Genomic DNA, 22432 nt, shown 5'->3' with positions numbered 1-22432 from the left:
CTGACTTGGGAGACTGACCTAAGAAAACATTGATATGATTTATGTCAGAGAATGTTTTTCCTATGTTCTCTTCTAGGAGTTTTATGGTGTCTTGTCTTATATTTAAGTCTTTAAGCCATTTTGGATTTACTTTTGTGTATGATGTGAAGGTGTGTTTTAACTTCATTGATTTACATGTGGCTGTCCAGCAAGTTGGACCACTTCTGACTTTCATTTTTTTCTTATAATAATTATCATCTCTTTGTTTCATTTTGTTCCATTTGCTAACTTTTAAATTTTTTAAAATTTATTTTATTTATTTATTTTTGGCTGCATTGGGTCTTCGTTGCTGTGCGCAGGCTTTCCCTAGTTGCGGAGAGCAGGGCTACTCTTTGTTGCAGTGCATGGGCTTCTCATTGCGGTGGCTTCTCTTGTTGCAGAGCACGGGCTCTAGAGTGCAGACTTAGTAATTGTGGCACATGGACTCAGTAGTCGTGGTTTACGGGCTCTAGAGCACAGGCTCAGTAGTTGTGGCACAGGGGCTTAGTTGCTCCACGGCACGTGGGCTCTTCCCGGACCAGGGCTCGAATCCGTGTCCCCTGCATTAGAAGGTGGATTCTTAACCACTGAGCCACCAGGGAAGCCCCATTTTCTAACTTTTGTATTTTTTGTTCCATGCTGTACTTTCTGTAGTATTTGTCATATGTTGTGCTCTTTGTAATTATTCTTCATTTCTAAAGTGGTTTTGCCTATGAAGTGGTTCTCTTTCATTCTTGAATTGGACTAACTTTCATATGTGGTCTGCCTATCACTTCCTCCCCTTTCCTGAGATCATTGTATGATTTGTGCATGTAGTCTTGCTTCTGAGCTATGATTGTATCATAACTTTTAAAAATCATAACTTTTAAAAATTCATATTGGAATGTTGGGTAATAATTTTAATCTTCTCTTAAATTTTTAGTGAGTTTTCTTTATACATGGGGAATTTGGACACTCTTTTCAAACTTTTATCTAACATTATCTTTGGACATGTTGTTTCTAATTGTGTTTTTGGAGGGTGATTTTTTTTTTTTTTCGGTATACCTGTCACTGGCACTTTCCTATGAAAAGGTGAACAGGGCAAAGGTAGTTTTTTAGGTTCTTATGCTCAAGAGTTCCTTCCTCTGTTACTACAATAGAAGACAGTTTCTTTTAAAGATAACCTCTCTGAATATCCAGGCCTTCTTTGTTGTTCAGAACCTAACCTGGTTCAGGAAGACCCCTACTATCAGCTCTGAGAGCCACAGTATCTTCTTTTCTGCAATTAAAGAATACAGTCAAGCTCCCAATTCATTCAATGAGGCTAGTATTACCCTGATACCAAAACCAAACAAAGCTTATCTCATAAAAATATGATACAAAAATCAACAGGGCTTCCCTGATGGCGCAGTGGTTGAGAGTCTGCCTGCCGATGCAGGGGACACTGGTTCGTGCCCTGGTCCGGGAAGATCCCACATGCCATGGAGCGGCTGGGCCCATGAGCCATGGCCGCTGAGCCTGCACGTCCGGAGGCTGTGCTCCGCAATGGGAGAGGCCGCAACAGTGAGAAGACCGCGTACCGCAAAAAAAAAAAAAAAAAAAAAAAAAACCTCAACAAAATCCAGCAACATATGAAATGAATTATGCAACCTGTCCGAGTGGAGTGTGTCCCAGGAATGCAAGGTTATCTGAACGTCCAAAAATCAATTAATGTAATGCATTATATCAATAGAATAAAAAACATAAATTACATGATCATTTTAATAGACACCAAAAAAGCATTTGACAAAAGCCAGTACCCTTTCATTATAAAAACACTATAAACTAGGAATAAAAGGGAATTTCCTCAATCTCATATAGGTTATCTATAAAAATCCTACAACTATTAATGGTGAATGTCTGAATGCTTTTGCCCTAAGATCAGTAATAAGACAAGAATGTCTGCCTTTGCCACTTTTATTCAATATTGTACTGGAAGTTTTAGCCAGGGCAATTAGACAAGAAAAAGAAAAAGCATCTGGGTTGGAAAACAAGTAAAACCATCTCTATCTGCAGGTAACATGCTCTTTTATATAGAAAATCCTAAGGAATACATACCCCAAAACACTGTTAGAACTAATAAATAAGTTTAACAAAGTTTCAGGATAAAAGATCAATAAATAAAATCAATTGTATATTATACACTTGGAGTGAACAATCCAAAAATGAAATTAAGAAAGCAGTTCCATTCACAGTAGCACCAAAACAAATAAAATGTTTAGGAATAAATTTAACAACTGAAGGTGAAACTCATACTCTGAAAATGACAAAACAGGTATTAAGCAAACACTTGTACATAAATAATCATAGCAGCGTTATTTATAATAGCCAAAAGGTGGAAACAATCCAAATGTCCATTAACAGATAAAAGGGTAAACAAAATGTTGTCTGTCCATACAGTGGAATATTATTCAGCCAGTATTTCAGGAGTGAAATACTGATACATGCTACAATTTGGATGAACCTTGAAAACTTTATACTAAATGTTTTCACAATTTTGACAACCAGTCACAATAAGTTCACATACTATATTATTCCATTCCTATGAAAATCCAGAACAGGAAATCTGTAGAGACAGAAAGTAGATTAGTGGTTACTTAGGGTTGAGAGAGAGGTGGAGGGAGAGTGTAGGGGGTTGAGGGGACAAGGAGTAATAGCTAAAGGATACAGGATTTCCTTTTGAGGTGATGAAAATATTCTAAAATTAAGTTGTGGTGGTTGCACATGTTAATTTGCTAAAAAAAATTGCTCACTTTAAATGCATTAATGTAGAGTATATGAACTATGTATCAGTAAAACTGCTTAAAAAATAAAAGAATACGGCCTATGTGTTTTGCCACCTTAAATCTCCCTGACATCTCTATGCCTCCTTTTACCACCTCCACCATCAATCACCTTTTCATAGCATTCCTGCTCACATACGCTCATTGAGGGTGTAGTCTACTCCTCATAGGAATGAATGTTTCTTATGTCTTCTTTGGAGAAGTGTCTATTTAGAGCTGCTGCCCATTTTTTGATTGGGTTGTTTGTTCTTTTGATATTGAGCTGTATGAGTTGTTCGTGTATTTTGGGGATTAATCTCTTTTTGGTTGCATTGTTTGCAAATATTTTTCCCATTCTGTAGGTTATCTTTTCATTTTGTTTATGGTTGCCCTTAGTTTTGTGGTATGAGTGCTTTAGATAAAAATGAGTCAGTAAGTATTATACACTTTGTGGGACATAGAGGAGATAGATGAAAGGCCACTGTCATACAGGGAAGTACACAGGAGGGCCCTGGGCAAATGCACTGGGCTCCCAGATTGGAGAGTTTCCCTGGGGATGTCTAACTTTGGGTCCTTATTGTTAAAGGGGTTATTCAGAGCAAGTCAGAATGGCCTTATCTCATATCCCGAATATCCTGATCCGTGTCATGATTTAGCATTACTGATTGGACTGAAACTTCATCCTGCTGTTTGAGTCTCTTGGGTTTTGGATAGGGCCAGAATTTCTGCAGATTCCCTCTAACCTTCCTTCAAGGAATAAAATGGTATTCTTACTCCATTTGAAAGATCTGAGGAAAGCCTGACTTCTCATTATTCCTTCCCTCTAGCTCTGCTTTCTCAAGACTGCTTCACCGGGAGAGGAATCTAGAAGACTGAACGACTCTTGGAATTTTAAGATATGGCCCATGTGAGTTGGAATTTCTTCTCTCCAAAAATATAACCATTTATATCACATCATGTCAATATTTTTATTCCTTATCCTTAAACTGCTTACCTGAGTCACTATTCAACGTGGTAAGTGATAGTTGTGAAACAGTCCAGTGCCTTCCCTAGATGTCCCTCTTCTCTCCAACATGGCATTCAATACTTCCTGTGACCTAATACTTTGACAGAGTACTGAAGGAAAAGATATTGTTTAAAGGAAATAGTAGAGACTTTTAAAAATCAAAACTGTGGCTCAACAAGGTGGAATTGTGTGACTAAAAGGGACCCACTACGTGAAAGCTTTTATTTACTCTATATAATGGGGTGTTTCAATTAAGAAAGATGGGAGTTGGTGTTAGCTGGTATTCATTTTAGTAGTGGCACTTTGTCATGCTTTTAGATAGAGAATATAAGAGGAGGTTGAGTTCAGAGAGATCTGGGATTTTGCCAGGAAATCAATGAGAGAATAATATCATTAACAAGACATGTGCTGATAATCAGCTGACAGCCTAGAGATTTTATACATTCTCCACAGAAAATGGTATTCAGTTAGAGAGTGTATCTCTTAAGAATCCTTTCAACTTCAACTAATAGAAAATTCAAGTAAAAGAAGCTGAAAGAAAACTATTCTCACATAGTAAATCTGGAGTTGATTATTCCAGGCTGTTATAGCCTCTTGGTGGTATCAAGAAAGAACTCATATGATATCTGTTATTCTGGGCTGCCATCCTGTTGTTTTGATGTTTGTTACAGGAAGGCCATAACAATGTTGTGACTGAGCAACAGGAGATTTTTTTTTTTTTTTTTTCGGTATGCCGGCCTCTCACTGTTGTGGCCTCTCCCGTTGCGGAGCACAGGCTCCGGACACGCAGGCTCAGCAGCCATGGCTCACGGGCGCAGCTGCTCCGCAGCATGTGGGATCTTCCCGGACCAGGGCATGAACCTGTGTCCCCTGCATCGGCAGGCGGACTCTCAACCACTGCGCCACCAGGGAAGCCCAACAGGAGATTTTAAGAGCATATAGGCACTTGGCTTCAGGGACACTAAATTCCATATCATTTCCCCCCACGCTACAGGCAGCCAACTCCAGTTTTTTGCTGAATGTATGGACCTCTTCCTGCAGTTCCCTTTTCCATCTTTTCCCATCCATCTAAAAGATTTCTTTTAACTTCACTGTTGATGTTTGGGTTTGTCATTTCAGCAGTTGATGATGTTCAGGGATGTAGCTGTAGACTTCTCTCAGGAGGAGTGGGAGTGCCTGAACTTGGAACAGAGAGCTTTGTACAGAGACGTGATGTTGGAGAACTACAGCAACATGGTCTCACTGGGTAAGATTCAGAATTTGACCCGAGAAATTCCTGATTCCTACATTGTGAACTTTTGGATTGCCTTTCAAGTGTCTAGGGGGATTTCTGACCTACTTCTGGGAAAATGGTTTGTGTTTTATAAATTTGGCAATAGTCATCATCATTGGGAAACTCCATCTTCCCCATCCTTTATGCATTTTTCTTGCCCTTTCTAATAACTAAGGGACTTACGGAACCCTTACCATGTGGTAATTTCCTATTTCTTATTTTCTGATCAGGACTTTGCCTTTATCAGCCAGATGTGTTCTCTTTACTGGAGAAGGGGAAAGAGCCCTGGATGGTTTTGAAGGATGAGACAGGAGGACCTTGCCCAGGTGAGTGAGGGCTGAGCAGGCGCAAGGAGGCCATCATTGCAGATAACACCCAGCTGTTTAGTAAGTCAGTAACATCTCTATAGTACTGGTCTAGAATTTCCTCCTCAGAGGCCAAAAGCCTGTGGATAAAGGCCTGAGACCTAGAAATAAAAGTAACGTTTTCAACATGAATTTCCAACTGAACCTTCTCTTCAACTCCAAATACCACTCCATTTCAGTGCTCTCATTTTTCCTTCATGTTACAAAAATGTAAATGCCATTCTTTTTCTCCAGTGGTCAGTTTATCTATGGTTTGGATTAAGTTTCTTCCCATTTCTTTTTTTCCATTTCTATATTTGTAAATTTCATCACTCTAAAAAAACATTTTTGACCCTGTTTTTCATTTTACCTGCTATCTCTTGAATTTTTCTTATTTTGCCTAGTTTCTCCTTGCTTCTGCATTTATTTCATTAATTAACTCTTTCTTTTAAGGAACATTTATTGATTTTATAATTTCATTTTAGGTTAAGAAGGGTTAACAAAGAGTCTGTAATCAATTAAGAAACTTGGTATTCTTTCCTATGACTGGAACATTTTCATAAATTTCTGCAGAGTAGGCTTTACATTAAGAGAAGGCCTAATAGGCTACTTTTTTATGGTTTCTTGCTACAGTGAAGAGGAAATGGCAGGAGAGAGGTTAGGGCTATTGGAAGACAATGAGGAGAGAGTACAGTGTCATAAAAGACAAGTCCTGGCTGTCAAAAGGAAGCGAGGGGTATATTTGGCAACTAGATGGTAATTGATGGATTTTCTGTTATGGGCAGGAGTCAGTTTGAAATAACTTACTCTTGGAGCTTCTTTTTTATTGGAAATATCAAGGAAAGAAAATAAATTTTATTTCCTTATTGGAATCATGTTTCTAAATTCCAGAACCTATATTGATGTTTTAAAATTGTTCTTTTTCCAAGCTATCGATACATGGAAAAACTTGAATGAATCTCAAGGATGTTATGCTGAATGAAAAATGCCAATCTCAAAAGTGTAATTGACCTATAACATTCACATACTATATGAATTCATTTATACAAAATTCTGGAAATCACAGAGTTAGAGATTGAGAACATGTTAGTGGTTGCCAGGGGTTAGGAATGGGCAGGGAGCAGTGGTGGTGGTGGTTATGACTATAAAGAGATAGCATGAGAGGGAACATCTCTGTGGTGATGGACTATTTCTGTATCTTGATTCTTGTGGTGATTACAGGAATCCACATATGTGATGAAATGACATAAAACTGTACACATATATTGTGCCAATATTTATTTCATGATTTTTATATTGTAGTATAATTATGTAAGATGTATTCATTGGGCAAAACTGGGCAGAGGGTACACAAGACTCTGGAGTATCTTTGCAAATTCTTGTGAATAATTATTTCAAAATAAATGCTTTTAAAACTTACTTTGTTCTATAAGGTATATACAGTTTTCTCTTATATTTTTATTCCCTAAACACTACCACATATGTTTTTAATTTTAGTTTATTTTCACATATTATAATTATACTATTATATATTAAGGTTGTTCTGCATTTCTTGTTACTGAAGTTACCACTCTTGGTACACGTCAGTTATTCCTGGGATTTTTCTGCATTAGATGATACTTATATTTCAGGTATGAGATTCCTTAGCCAAAGGGTTCAAAGTTAGAAAATCATGTGCCCAACTAATTTAAGATACTTCATTGAAAAAAGTTATTTTAAATCATACAAAATTAAATGAATACTGTAAATAACCTGTGCTATTTATTTATAACCCATAACTGTTTCATCCATGTTTCAGTAGAGGACCATGACATGTTCTCCCTAATTGCAGTTCTGCCTATTCTTTCTTATATCAACCATTCCAATAATTCATTCTCCTATTTCTTGGTTCTGTTTTGTTAAAAGGGAGTGGGAATTTAGGCAGTCTAACTGTAGATGCTTTATTTTTCCCAATCTTTAAAAAAATTTTTTTATTGAGCTGTAATTGACATATAACGTTATATTGGTTTCAGGTATACAACATAACGATTTGATATTTGTATACACTGTGAAATGACCACTACAATAAGTCTAGAGATCCTCTATCCCCATACAAAGTTACAAAATATGCCATATAATATTATTGACTATAACCACCATGCTTTGCATTGTATCCTCATGACTACTTTATGTTATGACTGCTGGTTTGTACTTCTTGACCCTCTTCACCCATTTCGCCCAACCCCTCACCCCTTTGGCAACCACCATTCTGTTCTCTGTGTCTATGAGATTTATTTTGCTGGTAGGTTTTTGATTACTGATTCAATTTCCTTACTACTAGTAATCAGTCTATTCTGATTTGTATTTCTTCATGGTTCAGTCTTGGAAGATTGTATGTTTCTAAGAATTTATCCATTTCTTCTTGGTTGTCCAATTTGTTGGTGAATATTTGTTCATAATAGTCCCTTATGGTCATCTGTATTTCTTTGTCATCAGTTTTAACTTCTCTTTCATTTGATTTATTTGAGCCCTATCTCCTTTTTTCTTAGTGAATCTAGCTAAAGGTTTGTCAATTTTATTTTTTTAAAGAACCAACTCTCAATTTCATTGATCTTTTCTAGTATCTTTTTTTTTTTTTGGCTGCACTACATGGCTTGCAGGATCTCAGTTCCCCAACCAGGATTTGAACCTGGACCACAGCAGTGAAAGCCCAGAATCCTAACCACTAGGCCACCAAGGAACTCCCTCTAATATCTCTTTAGTCTCTATTAGTGAGTCTAGTCTCACTATTAGTCTCTTAGTCTTTATTAGTAATTAGTCTCTATTAGTCTCTTTACTGATCTTTTATTTCCTTCTACTACCTTTGGGCTTAGTTTGTTGTTCTTCTTTTTCTAGTTCCTTTAGGTGTAAGGTCAGATTGTTCATTTGAGATATTTTTGTTTCTTGAGGTAGGCCTGTATCACTATGAACTTCCTTCTTAGAACTGCTTTTGCTGTAAGACATCGATTTTGGTATGTTTTCATTTGTCTCAAGGTATCTTTTGTTTTCTTCTTTGATTTCTTCATTGACCTATTGGTTGTTCAGGAGCATGTTATTTAATCTCCAAATATTTGTGATTTTTCCAGTTTTCTTTTTGGGATTTGTTTCCCATTTTATACTGTTGTGGTCGGAAAAGATGGCTGATACGATTTCAGTCTTCTTAAATTTATTGAGACTTGTGGCATACTATATGATCTATCCTGGAGAATGTTCCATGTACACTTGAAAAAAATGGATACTCTGCTGCTTTTGGAAGGAATGTTCTATATATATCTATTAAGTTAATATGGTCTAATGTGTCATTTAAGGTGCATGTTTCCATATTGATTTTCTGTCTGGATGATTTATCCATTGATGTGAGTGGGAGATTACAGTCCCCTACTATTATTGTATTGCTGTCAATTTCTCCCTTTAGGTCTGATAATATTTGATTTATATATTTTGGTGCTCCAGTGTTTGTTGCATAGATATCTACAAGTGTTAAATCTTCTTGTTGTATTGACCTCTTTATCATTATGCAATGCCCATGTTTGTGTTATATTATAGTCTTTGTTTTAAAATCTTTTATGTCTGAAATAAGTATAGCTCCCCCAGCTTTTTTGTTGTTGTTTCCATTTGCATGAACACTCTTTCCATCTCCTCACTTTTAGTGTGTGTGTATCCTTACACCTGAAGTGAGTCTCTCGTAGGCAGCAGATAGATGGGTCTTCTTTTTTATCCATTCAGCCACTATATGTCTTTTGAATGAAGAATTTAATTCATTTATATTTAAAATAATTATAGATAGGATATACTTACTGCCATTTTGTTAATTATTTTCTGGCTGTTTTGTGGTTCCTCTTCTCTTGCTCTCTTCCCTTGTGATTTGATGAATTTCTTTAGTGTTTTTTTTTTCCAGATTCCATTCTCATCTTTTCTGTATTATAGAATTTTGCTTTGTAGTTGCCATGAGGCTCACAAATATCAGCATATATGTGTGTGCGTGTGTGTGTGTGTGTGTATGTATATGTACACTCTACTTTAAGTTGATAGCAAGTTAACTTGAATGCATCCTAAGACTCTACATTTTTACTCCTCTCCTCCCACATTTTGTTTCTGATTTCATATTTTACATCTTTTCATTTTGTGTATCCCTTTACTAATTATTGTAGTTATAGTTATTTTTATTACTTTTGTCTTTTAACTTTTATGTTAGCTTTATAAGTGATTAGTCCACTACCTTTACTAGATATTACCTTCACCACTGAGGTTTTTTTTCATATGTTATAGTGTCCTAACTAGTGCCCTTTTCCCAGCTTAAAAAAGTCCTTTTAATATTTCTCGTAAGGCTGGTGTAGTTGTAGTGATCTCCTTTAGCCTTTGCTTGTCTGGTAAACTCTTTATCTCTCCTTCAATTCTGAATAATAACATTGCCAGGTAGAGTATTCTTGACTGTAAGTTTTTTGCTTTTAGCACTTTGAATATCTCATGCCACTCCCTTCTGGCCTGCAAAGTTTCTGCTGAAAAATCTGCTCATTGTCTTATGGGGTTCCCTCGTGTGTAACAAGTTGTTTTCTCTTGCTGCTTTTAAAGTTCTCTCATTATCTTTAATTTTTGACATTTCAATTATATTGCATCTTGGTGTGGATGTCTTTTGGTTTATCTTGTTTGGAACTCTCTGGGGTTCCTGGATCTAGATGTCTGCTTCCTTCCCCAGGTTATGGAAGTTTTCAACCTTATTTTTCAGAATAAGTTTTCTTTCTCTCTTCTCCTGGGACTCCTATAATGTGAATGTTGTTCTGCTTGATGTTGTCCCATAGGCCTGTCAAGCTATCTTCAGTTTTAAAAACTTTTTTTTTTTGCTCTCTGTTTTGGTGAGTTTCACTACCCTGTCTTCTAATCACCAGTCCTTTCTTCTGTTTTATTGAGTCTGCTGTTGAACACCTCTAGTGTATTTTTCAGTTCAGTATTCTTCAACTCTGTTACTTCTGTTTGGTACTTTTTTATATTTCCATCTTTGTTAAAGTTCTCTCAGTGTTCATTCTTCTCCCAAGGTCAGATGCTCCTCAGCATTTTTATGACCATTACTTTGAACTCTTTATCAGATAAATTACTTATCTTCATTTGATTAAGATATTTTTCCTGGGATTTTATTTTGCTTTTTCATTTGGAACATATTTCTTTTTCCCTCATTTTGCTTGACTCTTTATTTTTGCTTCTATGTATTAAGTGAAACAGCTACCTCTCCCAGTCTTGAAGAGTGGTTATAGGAAGACTGGGACTGTGTTTCAGTCTGCTGTCTTTGCAGTACCCTGGGGGTAATAGCCTGCCAAGAGCTCTCTGATTTTTTTCAGTCCCATGATTTTTTCACCCCGGCCCTCAGAGCCAGGTATTCAAGGGATGTTCCCTTGGATGTGGACTTGGGTATGTGGACGTCCCCCATGTTGACTCGACTTGTGTTGGATTGGGCTGCAGAGAGCACCAGGCTGGGGCAAGACTGCCCAATGGGTTGGGTATGGCTGTGGGGACACACAAGTCTGGGACAATCCCAGTCACCAGCTTGGGTGGGACTGTGGGGAGCACATCCCACTGGTGCTTGCAAAGTAGAGGGAGAGTGTAAAGTGGCACCCGCCAGCACCTCCATCCCTGGAGACAGTTACAGCAGGTCCCAGCAGATACTTTAATATTAGCAAAAGGATCTCCATATATGGTCTAGGCACTTTGCAACTTCTGCTTTTTCCCTGGGTCTTGGGGTGAGTAAATCTGTGCACAAGCCCTTTAAGAGCAGAATCCCCATTTCCTATAACCCTTTGGTTTTCTTGGACATAAGCCCCTTTGGTTTTCAAAGCCAAGCATTTTGAAGGTTCATCTCTCTAGTGTAGGTCCCAAGGTTTGGGGTGTCTAATGTGGGGCTTGAACCCTTTGCTCCTCCTAGGGAACTCTGTATTTGTGAGATCCCCCCAACTGTGAGTTGCCACACCAGGGGTGGGGTTTTTGGAAAGACTACTTCTCTACCTCTCCTGCCTGTCTCAGTGTGGCCCTTTGATCTTTTGCTCTGCAAGAGCTTTTCAGTTAAGTGTCAGGTCTTTTTCAAAAGGTATCTGTATTTAACTAGATTTGATGTGTCTGTGGGAGGAGGTTGAGTTCAGGATCTTCCCATGTTTTCATTTTGAGCTGCCCTCCTATTTTTTTCCAGTCTTTATGATTGAGTCTCTAAACTACTAACATAAAATTTGTAGCCTTCTTGAATGAGTTTTTGTAGAGCATTCAGCTTAGTTTTCATAAAAACAGACAACCTTTCTCTCATATTTCTTTACATATGTTATTTAAAATATATAAATAAAATATCAGGAACAGTTGGTATAAACAGGTTTGGAAGCAAACAGCTGATTCATGGTAAGCACATGGGCATCCTAGAGGTAGCTACTACTTGAATGCTTTTGTATATTGTGGACATTAATCCTTGTGTTTTCTTAAGGATTGGAGGGCGTTGGTTCATATGGAGGTCAGGAACAAAATAAGTTTCAGTGTAGCCTCACTAAAAATGGGTCATTTTTAATTAAAACCTTCTAATAATTTAATAGGATAAAGGCTATTGATTTCTAGTGAGGACAAATATTTCCCCTGAGTTGTTTACTGATTTGCTACTCATATTTATTCAATAACTTTCTGCTCTGTGCTTGATTTATCCGTATCACTTGTTGGCTTAATACTTTTAATTTTTAGTGTGATTGGGCATTAACATAAAGAAAACACTAATACACTAGTGCCTAGTTAGAGTGACTAAAATTATATTTGTTTTCTTTAGGATTTTAGTTTTCTTTTGGTCCTAAAATTTTTCTTTTACAACTTAATCGAAGTATAATTGGGGAATAATAAACTCCACATATTTGAAGTTACAATTTGATCTGTTTTGACATGTGTGTGTATCCATGAAATTATCACTATAATCAAGACAACAAACACTTCAGTCATTGCCAAATTTCCTTGTGTCCCTTTGTTATCCATCCCTTCTTCCACCTCCATCCCAAAGAAATCACTAACTTGCTCTCTGCAACTCTAGATTAGTTTATATGTTCTAGAATTTTATATAAATTGACTTATACAGTGTATACTTTTTTGGCCTTGTTTCTTTTGCTAGCATAATTTTCAGATTCATCTATGTTGTTGTGTTTATCAATAGTTTATTTTTTGTTTCTCTGTAGTATTCCATTCATGGGTATGCTGTAATTTATTTATTCATACACCTGTTCATGGACATTGTTTTTAAGATTCTCAGCCATTATCTTTTCAAATATTGCTGCTTCTTCCATTCTTCTCTGTGTAAGTTTCCATTTACACTTGTGTTTAATCTCCTAACTGAATCTTCTATGTCATAATGCTTCTCTTATGACTTTTCCAGTCTTTTTCTCATAGAATTTTTCTTTTGACCTATATTGGTTTCTTGTTCTCTGATAAAATGATTAATTTTATGTTTTAGCTACTTGAGCATAGTTATTTTTAAACTCTGTCTCATAACTCCAATATCTAGAATCCTTATAGATGTATTTCTGCTTATCTATTGTTTCTATAGTTTCTATATTCATGTTGTCTGGTTATTTCTTTAATTTTGTGCCAGACACTGTTTGCAAAATGTGAAACTAATCACTAGGATATCTTCCTTTATAGAGAATTTCTGTTCGCTTTTACCAAGTTCTGAAGCATTTTTGTTGTTATCTCAATCCGTTGCCCTCCTTGGTCACTGGGATAAATTGAAACTGAGCTGTAGTTCCTGTGTAGGTCTACCTCTGTTTTACCCACATTCCTAGGTTATGGTCCTTCAGTTATAACTCAACATGAGAGATGTTTAGGACACCCCCTGTAGACAGACCCTAGATACCAATCTCCGTTACTTTAGTCTTGAGAACATGTCATATGTTCTGTCAGTCTCTAAGCCAAATGCTAATACCAGTACAAATTCTTTTTTTCTTTTATTGGCGTATAATTGCTTTACAATGTTCTGTTTCTGCTGTAGAACAAAATGAATCAGCTATGTGTATATGTATATCCCCTCCCTCTTGAGCCTCCCTCCCAACCCCCCCAGTACAATTTCAATAGTAGAAATTGGATAAGCCCTTCAGCATATTCAAGTAGTAGCAGTTGTAGTATTTTCTTTTTTGTTCTTCTAAAATATTTTACCAATAAATGTGATATCCCATGGAGATTTGGTAAAGGTCACTTGAGAAAGGGCTTGAAAGCATAAAATCGAATGGATGAGCAATACTATAAACTCAAGAAATAAAACAAAAACACCTTGGTTGGGATCATCTGACAAAATATGACTTGACTAATAGGCACAGTGGAGAAAATGAGCAGGGCAAAGTATTTAAATGTGCATAGGCAAATGGAAGAATGAGTAAGTACGTATGATTCCATTTCTCTGAGCTAGCATGGATATGCTTTTGTTTCCTCTTATCTGTACAGAAAGTAATGTAGAATTATGTGTACTCATTTCAGTAGAGATGAAAGGGATTAGACAATGAGGTGTATTACATTGCTATCACATGATGCCAATTGTGCTTCCTGATCCCTGATTTTTTTAATATTATCCTTTACTCCCTCCTATAACTGCCCCCCCTTTGCTTTTTTTTTTTGACAAGTAGTGTATTGTTTTTTTTTACAGAATTTTTTTTAATACCTAACATGTGCTAAGTGTTGATTTACCATACTGGGTAAAACAGTCTTAAGTCTTTAAATTGATATCCCATGATTAGGGTAGTACCTGCACTTATTTTTTTGTTGTTGTTGAACTCCTCAGATGAAATTGACCTGAACAAAACTTTATATATATATATATATTTTTTATTTATTTATTATTTATTTTTGGCTGTGTTGGGTCTTCGTTGCTGCACGTGGGCTTTCTCTAGTTGTGGCGAGCAGGGGCTACCCTTTGTTGTGGTGCGTGGGCTTCTCATTGCAGTGGTTTCTCTTGTGCAGCACGGGCTCTAGCCTCATGAGCTTCAGTAGTTGTGGCATGTGGGCTTAGTAGTTGTGGCACATGGGCTTAATTGCACCACAGCATGTGGGATCTTTCCGGAACAGGGCTCAAACCCATGTCCCCTGCATTGGCAGGTGGATTCTTAACCACTGCACCACCAGGGAAGTCCCTGAGCAAAACTTTATATATTTAATCACCTGCCTCAGCTTTTTTAGTTCGTTAAAATTTCTGTTTATTTCTTGCCCTTTTTTCATATTGCCCAGAATTTGTTAAGCCATTCACATTTCATATGCTCTATTTATTTTATTTTATTTTATTTTATTTATGTTTTGTGGCTGCATTGGGGCTTTGTTGCCGCGCATGGGCTTTCTGTAGTTGTGGCGAGTGGGGGCTGCTCTTTGTTGTGGTGCACGGCTTCTTATTGTGGTGGCTTCTCTTGTTGCAGAGCATGGGCTTTAGGCTCATGGGCTTCAGTAGTTGCAGCACTTGGGCTCAGTAGTTGCAGCATGCGGGCCCTAGAGCACATGGGCTTCAGTAGTTATGGCACGTGGGCTCAGTAGTTTTGGCTCGTGGGCTCTAGAGCACAGGCTGAGTAGTTGTGGTACATGGGCTTAGTTGCTCCTCAGCATGTGGGATCTTCCCCAACCAGGGATCAAACTCATGTCCCCTGCATTGGCAGGTGTATTCTTAACCACTGTGCCACCAGGGAAGTCCCTGGTCTATTTATTTTAGGATTTATTTCTTATATCTACCTTGGAAATTTTAGTTCTTTTTGAACAGTAAAACAGTATGAATTTGTTTTCTTATTTTTCAGACATGCAATCCAGGTGTAAGACCAAGACATCACCAAAAAATGACATTTTTGACAGAGGATTGCCTCAGTGGGAAATAATGGAAATTTGTAAAAAACATAGCCTTGAATGTTTATGTTTTAAAGGTGATTGGGAAAGCAAAGGTCAGTTTGAAACACAACAGGAAAACCAGGAAGAATGTTTTAAGCAGATTATACTCACCTGTGAAAAAATGCCCACATTTAACCAGCACACAACTTTTAATCTACTTCAGAGACTTAATACAGTAAAGAAACTGAATGAATTTAAAGGGTGTAGGAAGGCATTTTGTTCTGACGCAGACTATATTCAACATCAGTTAATTCACACTGGTGGAAAATTTTGTGACGATAAGGAATGTGAGAAGACCTTTTTTCCTGATTCAGAACTTACTCAATATCAGACAGTTTACACTGCTAAGAAAACATATGAATGTAAAGAATGTGGGAAGGCTTTTAGTTTGCGTTCAAGTCTTACTGGTCATAGGAGAATTCATACTGGTGAAAAACCTTTTAAATGTAAGGAATGTGGGAAGGCCTTTAGATTTCATTCACAACTTAGTGTCCATAAGCGTATTCATACTGGTGAGAAATCTTACGAATGTAAGGAATGTGGCAAGGCTTTTAGTTGTGGCTCAGACCTTACTCGACATCAGAGAATTCATACTGGTGAAAAACCCTATGAATGTAATGACTGTAGGAAGGCCTTTAGTCAGCGATCACATCTTACTAAACATCAGAGAATTCACACTGGTGAAAAGCCTTATGAATGTAAGGAGTGTGGGAAAACTTTTACTCGTGGCTCACACCTAACTCAGCATCAGAGAATTCATACTGGTGAGAAATCTCATGAATGTAAAGAATGTGGAAAAGCCTTTATTCGTGGTTCAAATCTTGCTCGACATCAGAACGTTCATGTTGGTAAGAAACCCTATGAATGTGAGAAATGTGGGAAAGCCTATGTCTGGAGTTCACACCTTGCTCGACATCAGCGAATTCATACTGGTAAGAAACCTTTTGAATGTAAGCAATGTGGGAAGACTTTTATATGGGCCTCATACCTTGCTCAACATGAGAAAATTCATAATGAGAGAAAACCGTATGAATGTAAGGAATGTGGAAAGACTTTTATTCATGGTTCAGAGTTTAATCGACATCAGAAAATTCATACTGGTGAGAGAAACTATGAATGTAAGGAATGTGGAAAGACCTTTTTTCGTGGTTCAGAACTTAATCGACATCAGAAAATCCATACTGGAAAGAGATCATATGAATGTGAAGAGTGTGGAAAAGCCTTTCTCTGGGGTTCACAACTTACACGACATCAGAGAATACACACTGGTGAGGAACCTTACGTATGTAAAGAATGTGGGAAATCTTTTATCTGGGGTTCACAACTAACACGACATAGGAAAATTCATACTGATGCAGAACCCTATAAATGTAAGGAAAGTGGCCAGATCTTTAGTCACCATTCTTATTTTGCTGAACAGAAAATTCACAGTGGTGAGAATCTTTATCAATGGAAATATTATGGGAACACCATTAGTCATGACTCATACTTTGCTCAACACCAGAGTATTTACACTTTTGAGAAATCCTATGGACGTAAAGATTTTGAGAGGGCATTTTCTCCAGGCTCTCACTTTATTTCACTCTTGTGAAATCTTGTGATATAAAAATGTAGGAAAAGTCTTTATTCATGACTTATTAATTGATCTCAGTTAATTCCTTCTTTTGAGAAAGCCCGTAGTGTAAATAATATTGGAAGACCTTTTGACAGAGCACGAAACACACTCAACAGCAAAGAACTCCTAATGCAATCTATATTAATGGAGGAAAGCTTTACTGATTGGTTATCAATTATAGAATATCGGGTAAAGTCCTACAAGTAAGATGATAGTGTGAATCCCTTCTGAATCATTCTGAAAAGATTCTCCACGTCATTAATATTGTGCTGCATAGAAGTGAAGTCTAACTCATCTAGGGAAACTTTCCATTATTACTTAAGTCTTGTTGCACTTCCACAAAATCACACCAAAGGTGAATTTGTGTTTTGTAATTAATCTGGAAAAGCCTTAAGCTGTGTCATACAATTTATTTGGTATGTCTTAGTTTCAGTACCTCTTACCTCCTAATTTTTTGGAAAGTAACTTAATTCTGTGTTTGCTTACTTATCAGATTGTAAGGGTTAAATGAGTTTGAGGATTTAAATGATTTAATGACCATCATTAATAATAGTATTAGACCATTTCTATGAGAGGAAGACCTTAAGAGATTATAGACAAATATGCCATCTGTATGTATGTCTTACTGAACAGCAGAATGTTAATTCTGAAGGAAAACTGGTAAAATCGAATGAAGCAAAGAAAGCTTTGATTCAGTATTAATTTCATTTGCTACATAAAAAACTCATACTATAAAGAAAGCCTTATGGTTTTCATGAAAGTGGGGTTGTTGAGTGCTCAGCATTTTTTAAGGCATTTGGAAGGGATTTGTTTCTAACAAATTTCTAAAGCCAAATGGCATAATCCATTTTATCACCACAATTAAATTTTGGAAATTAGAAAATAGCCAAATGAATTCTGATCTCTTGGAAGCTTAGTGCTACATATATAAACAATTCTCAGATTAATGAGTAAATCAAAAGTGAAATTACAGGCAATTTGGATGTGAATGATAATGAGACTCCTATAAATCAGATCCTATGAATGTGGCCATAGCACTTCTCAATGGAAATTGCTCTGTGTATAAAACCAAGAAGATTGAAGGCAGTTTGTTTCTTGTCACCACTGTATCTCCAGCTTTTAGAACACTGCCTGTCATATTATGGGGTCCACATATTTATCAAGTTAGATAATGATTACTCAAACAAGCTAGAATAAGAGCAAATGCCTCCAAGTGAACTGATGGAAAGGTTTAATGAAAATAATGCAAAAATCATGGAATAAAGAACAATACTGAAGGATTTTTATTTTAAATCAAAATGTTTCTTTGAAGAAAACTATTATTTACTAGACTTTGACAATGCCTCCACATTATAAGAAAGGAGAAATGTGATACAACCATATGTTTAGATGAATTTTTAAAGGTCGTGTAAATATATATAAACTATTAGATACAAATTTTTAAATATAGAAAGTAAAGTTCATTTTCTAGGAGAACATTATCTTAAATGATTAAAATTTGAGAGTAAATAAAAAGGGCTAATTGGAAGAAAACTTTTTTTAAAAAAAACAGAGGATCAGATAATTGTATAGGGTACCCCCTGAAGGAACAGAAAATCCTATGGAAAAATTGTTCACTCATGCTAAAAGACTAAATAACATAATTCTGATAATAAAATTAAATGTAGCCCTTGAACAACATATTCCAGAATAATTTCATTCATGAACATACATGAAAAAAAAATATGAGAGTCAAATGATACTTACTCAGAGTGTTTAACCTCTGATCTGGATGGGTGGTAATTCTACAGTTTAAACAACAGCAAAATATGATGAAAATGTAATCTTCTCAGTTGAGTACTTAATAAGTTTATTCTATGTGCATTTTCTTCATACCTTTTAGTATTACATGAATTAAGGAATAGTGAATATATGTACGTATATTTAGCGTGTTTATAATTCAGTTATTTAACAGTAGTTAAACAGTATTAGGGGGGCTTCCCTGGTGGTGCAGTGGTTAAGAATCCGCCTGCCAATGCAGGGGGCACAGGTTCGAGCCCTGGTCCAGGAAGATCCCACATGCCGCAAAGCACCTAAGCCCATGCACTGCAACTACTGAGCCTGCGCTCTAGAGCCCGCGAGCCACAACTACTGAAGCCTGCAAGCCTCGAGCCCATGCTCTGCAACAAGAGAAGCCACCGCAGTGAGAAGTCCACACACTGGAATGAAGAGCAGCCCCTGCTCGACGCAACTAGAGGAAGCCCGTGCACAGCAACGAAGACCCAGCACAGCCAAAAATAAATAAATAAATTTATTTTAGAAAAGAAACAGTATTAGGGAACAGTACTTCCATCCGAATTATTGTCTTCTATGGAATTTCACAACTCATGGGGAAAATGAAAATTTTTTTATATTGCTTTATTATTAATAAACAAGCTATTTCATTCATGCTGACTAAACTTTTTTTAAGGTGACCAGTACACTGAGAAAAATAACATTTAGAACTTTCTGGACATCCATATAAAGATAAGTATGAGACATTCTGTTTTCCTTTGGCCCAGACTGCCTTGTTGAGTGTATTATCTACTGCTCCTGTCTCCTTCATGGTGAATTTCTCGATCTCCTTGAATGCCTGAGGTACATGCTACTTGAGCTCCACTCCACTAATATGTTTGTGAATATTGATAATGTCTTCTCTAGCCTATCTTATAGATGAAAGAAAGCCCTTAGTTTTTCGCTAACCACCTTTCTTCTCAGGACCCATTTTACTACAACCATGTTGGAAAAGAACTTGTTATAATTAATCTTAGTGCATCTGGATAAAATGTAGGGGATAGAAGTAGATTAATTCCTGGCAGTATAAAGCAGGGTAAATTCCCAGCAAATCAAGAGATCTAAATATCAAAAAGGGGGGAGAAAAGAGAAACTTACAAGTACTATGAGAAAACATGAGTGGATTCCTTTATAACCTTGGAATTGAGATATCAATAACTATGAATCAAAAATCCAGTAGAAATAAGGAGGAAGAAGTCAGTTTTCTGTAGGACTAAAGCAGTATTCACAAAGATACAGGAAAATTACAAACTGGAGATATTTGCAACTATATCACAAACTAATAACCATAAAGAGCCTAAAAGTTGAGATGAGAATATAAGTAACACTACATTGAGATACCACTTCATACCAATCAGATGGACAGAAATCCAACAAGGTATTAAAATATTCTATTGGCAAGACTGGAAAAACAAGGACTCTCACATTGCTGCTGAAAATGTAAAACAGTACAACTCTTATATGAGGGAATTGAGCATTGCCCATGTGTAATCTCTGCATATCCCATAAGACCCAGACCCTTGCTTCTATCCTAAAGATACATTGGTAAAATTATAAAGTGTGGTATGCACAAAAATTTTTTAAATACTATATATAAGTGCAGCAGACTGGAAACAATCCAGATGCCCAGCATAAACTGGTTTAATTAGTGTATTTATGTAACAGTGGAATATCGTGCAGCTGTATACTTCTATAGAGTGATCTTCATGATAGGTTAAATGAAAAAATAGGTAAGTGGAAAATAATATGTATATTATGCTAACATTTGTGAAAGGAATAGAGGAATACTATATATACCTATACTTTCAAAAAGAAATAAAGTGAAACAACAGTTGGGAGAGAGCAAGGATGGAAGGTAGTTATCTTTGGTTGAACCTTGTTTTATATTTTTACTTTGGATCCATGGAGATACTTTACGTATTGACTTTTATTTTTAAAAAGAAGGCAAAGGGGAAATAGCAATCCTAATATCAAAACCAGTGAATTTGATTCACCATCAGCTTATTACATAACAATGTAAAGAAGAATAATTTCAAATGATGTTAAAATATTTTGACACAGTAGTAGGAGAGCTATATCTCAAGGACAAAGAAATACAATGAAATCTGTGCTTGCTTTACTAGCCTTTTGTTAAAGGTAATATTGATATTATTGTAGGTGAGTCCAAAATTAAGTACATAACTTAATTTCATGAGGATTCAATTTTTGCAAAATAAAAAATAAAGAAGTAAAATGCCTATAGTCTTTCATGTGAATTTGAAGTGTGCATTTCCTACCTCTCCAATGAAGGAGTCTAAAAACATTAGTGACATGGAAGCAGTGAGCACCATGTTTTCATGTATACAATCTGTGGTTCCTAAATTCTGTTTTCTATAAAAGGAAGCAAGGGGGGCTTCCCTGGTGGCGCAGTGGTTGAGAGTCCGCCTGCCGATGCAGGGGACGCTGGTTCGTGTCCCGGTCCGGGAAGATCCCACATGCCGCGGAGCGGCTGGGACCGTGAGCCGTGGCCGCTGGGCCTGCGCGTCCGGAGCCCGTGCTCCGCAACGGGAGAGGCCACAACAGTGAGAGGCCCGCGTACCACAAAAAAAAAAAAAAAAAAGGAAGCAAGGGCTCCTTGGAGAAATGGCATATGAACAGGTCAAGGGTAGGAGATGTATATATGATTATTCTGACATATCTTTTATGCCTAAAAGCAAGAAAGCTGTCAAAGACTGTAGAATCTTGTCAACCTGAAGGAACTGACCAAAGGTAGGATAATCTGAACACGTAAAAGCTATTGCAGTGGACTGAAACAGTGATTGTAGGTAAAGCTTCAAAATTCAAAATGAAAAAATTTTTGATAGAACCTTTTATGGAGCTTGCCAGAGTACCAGCTTATTCTGAAAATTTGATAAGTAAAGGAATAAAAGTAAGCATTTATCATTTTTACACACGCACACACGTACACACTACAAATCAGTGAAGAAAATATAGAGCTACTATAGTTCTCCTTTTTCAAGTCTTGAGACTATAATCGATATTTAATATTTCCTTCAGATACTTATTTCATGTTCCCTTTGCTAACAGCATCGCAGATTATGTCCCCTCCATCCCTTTTTTTGTCCATGATTTTATTATAAAATTTTCAAACATACAGAAAAGCTGAAAGAATATTACAGTAGACAGCATATGCCCACTGCCTGGACTCTACCATTAACATTGTACTTTCAGCTGGGAGTTATTGTTGGGTTGACAACTTTGTTCCTGAAGGTCTGAGCTATTCATCCTCTCTCTTTGGAGTTGCTATTGTAATCCATTAATTTTTACCAGTGAACATGGAAGTACTAGAAACACCACAGAGTTTTTCTCTGGGTTCCAAACATACTTTTTCCTGCCTCCTTTTTGATAATCAGGATGATTTTCTGTGGATGTCATTCTTTGACATCTTTCCCTTGCTTTTTTGTCACTGTTATAAGAGCCTCAAATGGCAAAATGGCAGATTCAGTTATAAGGTCATTGGAGTCATTCTGCCCCCTAGCAGAAGGTTCCTTTGGAACTAAGAATTCAGAAATAGCAAAGCCCAAAATAGGAATGGAAAGCAAAAATATTAGTGGTTGGGTATGAACACTAGTTACTGGGCCTGCTGAGATGTAATAATGAAAGGACCTGCTCCATTCTTTGTTTCCTAGACCTATCTATTCTGTTTTTTTGAGAAACAGCAACATCCTG

The 22432-nt window shown here is 36.7% G+C and overlaps 1 protein-coding gene across 1 annotated transcript; it reads left to right on the top strand.

Moving 5' to 3' along the window:
* The first annotated feature begins 3696 nt into the window (after positions 1-3696).
* On the top strand, positions 3697-16888 carry ZNF790 (zinc finger protein 790). The gene is made up of 4 exons (XM_065899398.1): positions 3697-3705; positions 4927-5050; positions 5308-5403; positions 15210-16888. The coding sequence occupies exons 1-4, from the start codon at positions 3697-3699 to the stop codon at positions 16886-16888; spliced, it is 1908 nt and encodes a 635-aa protein (XP_065755470.1).
* Positions 16889-22432: the final 5544 nt, after the last annotated feature.

The sequence above is a fragment of the Phocoena phocoena genome, chromosome 20 (assembly GCF_963924675.1).
Source record: "Phocoena phocoena chromosome 20, mPhoPho1.1, whole genome shotgun sequence".
NCBI lineage: Eukaryota > Metazoa > Chordata > Mammalia > Artiodactyla > Phocoenidae > Phocoena > Phocoena phocoena.
The sequence above is the reverse complement of the archived record's forward strand: the minus strand, read 5'-3'. Positions and strand labels throughout refer to the sequence as shown.

Bases quoted from the DNA above. Each gene is read 5' to 3' on its own strand.
- ZNF790 (XM_065899398.1), top strand. The intron at 5,051-5,307 runs GTAAGATTCAGA...TTTTCTGATCAG, and splicing joins CAGCAACATGGTCTCACTGG to GACTTTGCCTTTATCAGCCA. The intron at 5,404-15,209 runs GTGAGTGAGGGC...CTTATTTTTCAG, and splicing joins GACAGGAGGACCTTGCCCAG to ACATGCAATCCAGGTGTAAG.